This window comes from Carlito syrichta, unplaced genomic scaffold, assembly GCF_000164805.1.
Source record: "Carlito syrichta isolate Samal-C Ts95f unplaced genomic scaffold, Tarsius_syrichta-2.0.1 Scaffold305691, whole genome shotgun sequence".
In the NCBI taxonomy this organism is placed as follows: Eukaryota; Metazoa; Chordata; class Mammalia; order Primates; family Tarsiidae; genus Carlito; species Carlito syrichta.
This window is the reverse complement of record NW_007249787.1, coordinates 190932-197615: the sequence shown is the minus strand read 5'-3', so window position 1 is coordinate 197615 and position 6684 is coordinate 190932. Positions and strand designations below refer to the sequence as shown.

The 6684-nt window shown below is 54.4% G+C and overlaps 1 protein-coding gene across 1 annotated transcript; it reads left to right on the top strand.

The window, feature by feature from the left end:
• Nucleotides 1-942: 942 nt before the first annotated feature.
• On the top strand, nt 943-3798 carry SH2B3 (SH2B adaptor protein 3). The gene is made up of 6 exons (XM_021714667.1): nt 943-1773; nt 1851-1942; nt 2026-2123; nt 2232-2446; nt 2539-2710; nt 2877-3798. Exons 1-6 carry the CDS (start codon nt 943-945, stop codon nt 3170-3172), a joined length of 1704 nt encoding a protein of 567 aa, XP_021570342.1. The 3' UTR covers nt 3173-3798.
• The last annotated feature ends 2886 nt before the right edge of the window (nt 3799-6684 follow it).

Below are 6684 nucleotides of genomic sequence, written 5' to 3'. Positions count from 1 at the left end.
GCGGGCTTGGGTTGAGATGGCGGCTCTTGCCGTCGCCGTGGGGGCGGAGCACCCCCGACTGTGCAGCCAGCAGACAGGTGGCAGCCAGGGTTGGCTGTGGGTGAGGAGGGGAATCCTCTCTTCACCGCCCAGCCTGCTCAGCAGTTCCTCGGCACAGGGGGCGGAGCCAGCTCAGAGGGCCCCACAGTCAGAGTGAAACTGGCGGCTTTGCTGGTTAATCTCAGCACTCACATCCACTCACATGGGGCTGGAGCGGAACTGAAAGGGAGACCAGGCCTGTTCCCCTCCAAGGCCTGGCCAGCTTCCTGCCCCTGACACCGGAGGCTGGGAGCCAGTGGGGAGGGCGGGCAGCCGGCCGGAGAAGGAAGCAGCCCTTCTTACCTTCCCCATTTTGCAGACAGGAAGTGGAGGCTCTGTGGGGCTGGCCGGGGACACGGTCAAGAGAGCAGAGGCCCCCTTCCCCACCCGATCTGGCCTCACTCTGCCCTGCCCCATCGTGGCTGCGGGACCTCGGGGAGGGGGACAGAGGAGTCCTGGCTGGGGCTGGCCACTTAGGCTGGCACAGGCTAGTCAGGCAGCGTCTTCCAGCTTCCTTCCCTCCTGTGTAACATCAGTGAGGCAAGGCGGGAGCCGGGTCCGCGCTCGGAGCTCCTGGAGCTGCCTGTCCGTCTCCCTGGCTGCGGGGAGGGCCCTCTGGCAGGTGGGGCGTGGGCAGGAGGCGGGTGGCCGGGCTGTTGGGTTCTGATCCTGCCATTAGAGGTGCCTGGGACCTGTGCCCAAAGAAAGGTGAGATATGGTTTTGGGGACTGAGTCTGCACCATCTTTTGGAAAGGCAAATCCTGTCCAAGATGTGCCCTTTGGGGCTGAGGTGAGGTCTGGCACCTGAAGCCACTGGGGCGGGAACATGCCTGTTGGCCTGCCTCTGGTTTCTGTCCTCCCAGCATGCTTGTCAGAGGCTGCGATGTTCCAGAGTGCCTGGAGGGAGGAGCCCAGTCGGCCACCTCTGTCCATTCCTGTCGCATCTTGGGCTCCCTCCCCCTTCTCGCCTTTTGGCCTCTGCTGGAAGCAGCTATCAGCCATCTATCTCATGACCCTGAAGAAGCAATCTTATCGGTCTCATCACAAGAGGAAGTACAGGACAGAAGGGCAGGGGAGGGTGAACCCCTGACTGAGAAAACTCCCACCCCACGCTGGCTCCTGGGCTGGGAGGTGCCCGAGAACAGGGGCATCTCCAGGGTCAGCTGCGTTTTGGTCCAGGCAGGCCCCGAAGAGTTGTTCCTGCTGGCAGAGGGGCAGGTGGCCAACCCCTACCCACCCTGCAAGGGGCCAAGGGCTTGTGGTTTCAGGGCTGGCTATCCCTTGGGCCAGCCCTCAGGCTTCGCCCCTCTGGGCTTGGTGCGATGCGTGTTCAGCTGCGAACATACCCTGATGTCAGCAGGCATCTGGGCCAGAGCTGGAGTTCCGCCTGCAGGTCCAGGGGCAGGGGGCTGGGAGGCCTGGCCCTCAGCAGCTCCGGGGAAGGGCGCTGGGGCCTCTCTCCAGGCTCGATGCCAGCTCAGCAGCACATGGAAGCCCACTCTGCCAGCAGGGCTCTTGGGACAGCAGACAATCTCAAGCCCAGTAGAAGCAGCGCTAGGGACAAGACTTGAGTGCCACCTCTTGATCTCACAGAGCTCAAAGCCCAAGCTCCAAGCAGCCTGCTCCAGCATCCAGGAGGTCCGGCGCTGCACACGCCTGGAGATGCCCGACAACCTTTACACCTTTGTGCTGAAGGTTAGCGGCGGGCTTTCCACACCCTGGGGTGGTATGGACATGTGCTTTAGACCCACAACTCCCTTCCTCTCCGCCAGGTGAAGGACCGGACAGACATCATTTTCGAGGTGGGAGATGAGCAGCAGCTGAATGCGTGGATGGCCGAACTCCGGGAGTGCACAGGCCGAGGGTGAGGCCCAGGCCCTGGCCGCGGCCCAGCCTTTACTGCTAGCCCTGACCAGCCCAGGTCCCTAACCTCAGCCTCTTTCCCAGCAGGCTGGAGAGCACAGATGCAGAGCTGCATACACCCTCAGCCCTGGAGCCCAGCACATCCAACTCCCCAAGGGGCAGCATGGATTCCCTGAACCAAGGTGAGTGAGCCAGTGGTCAGACCGCTGTCCTCCAAGTGTGCCAGAACTCAGCTCCACCCAGGATCTGGGCTCTCACATGGGGACACTGTCACCGATGATCTCCAATAGGTGCTTCTCCCGGGGGCTTGCTGGACCCAGCCTGCCAGAAGACAGAGCACTTCCTGTCCTGCTACCCCTGGTTCCATGGTCCCATCTCCCGAGTGAAGGCAGCCCAGCTGGTTCAGCTGCAGGGCCCCGATGCCCATGGCGTGTTCCTGGTACGGCAGAGTGAGACCAGGCGTGGGGAATACGTGCTCACGTTCAACTTCCAGGGTATAGCCAAGGTACGGGGCAGGGCAGGCAGGGCTGTGCCAAGCCTCTCGCTGGAGTCCAGGGTCCTCGGGGACAGCCCTCCCACCGTCTTCTCCTCCCACAGCACCTGCGCCTGTCGCTGACCGAGCGGGGCCAGTGTCGCGTGCAGCATCTGCACTTTCCCTCGGTGGTGGACATGCTGCACCACTTCCAGCGCTCGCCCATCCCGCTTGAATGCGGCGCCGCCTGCGACGTCCGGCTCTCCAGCTACGTGGTCGTCGTCTCTCAGCCACCAGGTGTGACCCTGCTGCCCTGTGCTAAAGGGGGTGGCCGGCACAGGGAAACTGGGTAGAGGGTGAACCCTTGCTGAAGACCCCGGGGGCCTCCTAGAGGTCTTTTGTGTCCTGTTAGCACTTGCGTCAAAACACTGACAGTGTGGTTTCTCTCGGTCACTTGTCCCAGGTTCCTGCAACACTGTCCTGTTCCCCTTCTCCCTCCCCCGCTGGGATTCAGAGCTGGGCCTTGCCCACCTCGGCTCTCCTGGCTGTCCCCGGGGCTTCGGCCCAGAGGGCCTCCCAGGCCGATCCTCGCCCCCAGAGCAGATCTTCCACCTCGTGCCTTCGCCCGAGGAACTGGCCAACAGCCTGCGGCACTTGGAGCCTGAGCCCGTGAGTCGAGCCCGGGACTCCGACTACGAGATGCACGCGTCCTCCCGGAGCCACCTGCGGGCCATAGACAATCAGTACACGCCACTCTGATGGTGAGGCGCCCCAGGCCTTGAGACGCCATCAGGAGCACAGAGACGTGAACTTGTGAATGTAACGATCTTTCCTTCTTCCAGAGAGATTTAAGGGGCACTGGTAACTGCACGTTCTAGTTTGGAGGTGACCCTTCTATTGGGCCTGTTAAAGGGCCTCCTGTTAAGTTTCACCCATCACCTGGCTTTCTCCTTACTGTTTACAGGTGTCGTTCTTGTTCGCAGATGCCACTAGCTTCTGCCCTGGGTCCCCCAGACCAGTCCCCATCCCTCTTGGAGGAGGAGGTGGGGTGAAGGCCAGAGCTGGCAGTGGAAACGTTCTTTTTTTCACTGGCACTGTTACAGACGATGACAGACTTTCTATGGGAAGGGGGTCATCAGGAAGCCCAAAACACTAACAAGGCCTGGATTCTCACATAGTTTTCCAATTGTAGCCTCAATCCACGTGGCAGTTCCTCTGTAACCACGCCACAGATGGTCACACCTAATCCTGCTTCTCCTCTCAGCTTTAGGACAAAAGCTCTGTCGGAGGAACAAGCTAAAGATCAAAAATGATGTTAAACATTTTACCTCAGATTAATTTTTTTAAAGGATTCAGGTTTCAAAACTAAACCATTGCTTAATTCATTGCACTGTTTCAGCTGATACCCATGCGACTTTTGTAGTCAGAGACAGCTATGCAAACCCTACTTGACTAGTTCACGGTTGGAGCCAGCACGCCTGGCTTCCGTGTCTGTTGCATCCTCAGGACAGTCACCTGCCGCTGAGTAGCCACTGTCCTTCCTAAATGCAGAGAAGTGAAGCGTCATACGCTTTCAGGGAAACTCAGGCCATTACAGAAGAGGATGGCAAGGACAGTTCTACCCTGGTGCCTTATGAAAAAAAAAAAACTGGATTCTGGTTTACAGCAGCTTTATAGTGAGAGTTAAGTTAACTGGGGGTGGGGAGGGATGAGCCAGAAGCGAGGAAGAGCTCCTGGCCCCTTCTAGTCAACCTTTCAGCGACAGACTGGCACAGAGCCCTCCAGGCATCTAATCATGGCTTATTAAATTATCCCACAAGTGGATCTTAGGCTCCCTTGTGAGCCAAAATGGAAGCTAGGAATCTGGTGCCATAGCTAAGGACAAACTCCTTCAACAGCTCACAGCCGGCGTTCTGTTCCTGCGTTTGATGAAGAATGAGCGTCCATGCACACACGGGCACACACAACCTCCACCGTCCAGGGAGGCCCTGAAGTCAGATCTCCACCTGTACTTGCCTTTCACAAGTGACACAATTCATGGGGGGGGGCTGGTTCCTCCCAGAACCTTCATGTGGAGGCTCAGAAATAATAGGGCAGTGCCAGCAGAGCTGTTCAGGACAGCCACCGGGCTCTCTGCAGTGGCTTCTGGGAAACCGGGAGTTTGGCACAGGTTAGCAATTACAGATAACACCAGTCAGAGGCTAAAAGGATACCACAGCCTAAAACTAACAATCCTGACTGCCATCTGGGAGAAGGGTGAGGCCTGCTCCCCAACAGGTCAGACTTGTGCTTCTAGAATCTTCAGGAGGGTAAGGAACAGCCACTTCTGCACCACTTTTAAAACACACTCCTGGGTGTTTTCATGGACCGTGAAGCAGATCCAATACTGATCCAGGTTTGCAGTTCAATTTTAAGGACACCCATCTTTCCTTTTGTTTTCTCTAAGTCAAGCAATTTCTCTAGGAAATGAATGCTAAGAAGTGTGAACCAAAGGAGTGAGCAAGATTCTGGATCTCTTTTTAAAAGAGAGCTTATCAATGGAAAGTCACTGCATGAGTCACCGTTCCCAATTTTCCTGCTGTCTGCATAGGAAAGGTGCCAGGTAGATAATGAACCCAGTAAGTTCCCTCCCTCCAGCCAGAAGCTTCAACATCTGGGATGTGACATCTGCAAGCCAGGGCCACTCATTCCTTGGCAGCCTCTCAACCTACCATCTTTCAGGTGGTGCCGAGAGGCATGCCGGGTGCAGCAAATTAGCAGTTCTGACCCCACTGGCTGAAAAGTACAAGCTCAGATTCTGTGGCAGAGAATTGGAAGTCACCTGCCTCCAGACTGCTTCCTTCCTAAACACGTCCAGGTTACCAGGACAGCTCAAATACAGTCTCACAACCCCCTGGTGGCCTGGGAAGAAGTGACACTAAGTCAATGCCTTTTCTTTGTGCTAGAGCAGGTCCTGCTGGTGAAGGCGGGCAGCAGTGTGGGGCAGGCACCCCACTGGCTGCAGCTGGTCCTGATAAGGCCAAGCCAGCAACCTCCACTGAGAGCCAAGGCTCAGCATCAAACCGGGCGGTAGCATCAGGATCCCTCCAGTGAGCTCTCATTACAGACCCCAAGTATAGCTTGACAGCTCCTGGCACCGTCGCTTCCTTCAGCTGACTTGATCAAACTTTTACAAACTAACAGTCACCAGCACCAAAGAATTAAGTCAACTAACCTGCCTTGAATTTTAGACCAGCAATCCATATGGCTTTATCTGGTATAAATCTTCTGCCTTTGATCATTTCTGGATCGTGTAGGAAAAAGGAATACCAATCATTAAAATCTTGGGCCAGAGAACACTATTTTTACATAACAGTTTCTTAACCTAAAATCAAAGCCCCGAATGCTTCCCTGAGGGCTGCCTGAGATTCCTTCATGCTTTCTGTTCAGGGCTAAGTCTCTTATTGCAAATGTTGTGTTAGCTCTAACATTTCCCACAAACTAGAGGAACCTGATAGCATATTATCCACTGCCTCTGAACAAGGACACATCTGACGTCAGTGCTTGCTTGGAATATGCAGCACATGGTGACCACACAAAAAATGGATTCATCTTGTATCATGACAGGCAGAAGGTATTTGGCAAATGTTTATGTATTGTTTATGTACTGTACAAGTAACTTATTCTTGAATAATGCAAATTTTGCTATAATGTACAGATTGCTGTATGAATTAAACGTTTTCAGAATCCTGATTTGTCACAATATTTAAAGGCTTGATTAAGACTATGGTCTCTACAAAATCCTTACCCTGCTGAGATACTCGCTTTTCCCCTTTGTCTTTCTTCCACAATTTGGGGATATTAACAGATGCTTAGGATTCTTTGTCAATAAGCTGCTTTGTACATCTTTGTATCTTTACAACCATTCTGTCCTCTGGTTTTCTTTATTGCAATTTTTTTTAAAAAAGTGTCTACTGCTCCCTACTGGTAAGACAGATGCCAGAATTGGAACAACTTCGGGTTTGGGAGATATTAAAAAGGAAGCTTACAGGATTGGTGTCAGCCTGAGGATGTGGAACTTCAGTGCTACCCAGCTCTGGCCAGCCTTCCTTCTCATGAAGCAGACCTCTAATCCACCAAAGAGAATACCTCAGTTTTGTCTTTTTCTAGATACCCTGAAACCAGAACTAAAGGTGAGGAAAAATAACTTGACAACTACCTTCCAGGATAAAAAGCACACTTAGCCTGCCTGCCTTAACAGAAGTATCTTACACAAACACACACTAACTTGA

Coding starts and splice junctions, on each gene's coding strand:
- SH2B3 (XM_021714667.1), top strand. CDS start 943: ATGCTTGTCAGAGGCTGCGATGTTCCAGAGTGCCTGGAGGGAGGAGCC. Junction 2,124..2,231: donor CATGGATTCCCTGAACCAAG/GTGAGTGAGCCA, acceptor GATCTCCAATAG/GTGCTTCTCCCGGGGGCTTG. Junction 2,447..2,538: donor ACTTCCAGGGTATAGCCAAG/GTACGGGGCAGG, acceptor CTCCTCCCACAG/CACCTGCGCCTGTCGCTGAC.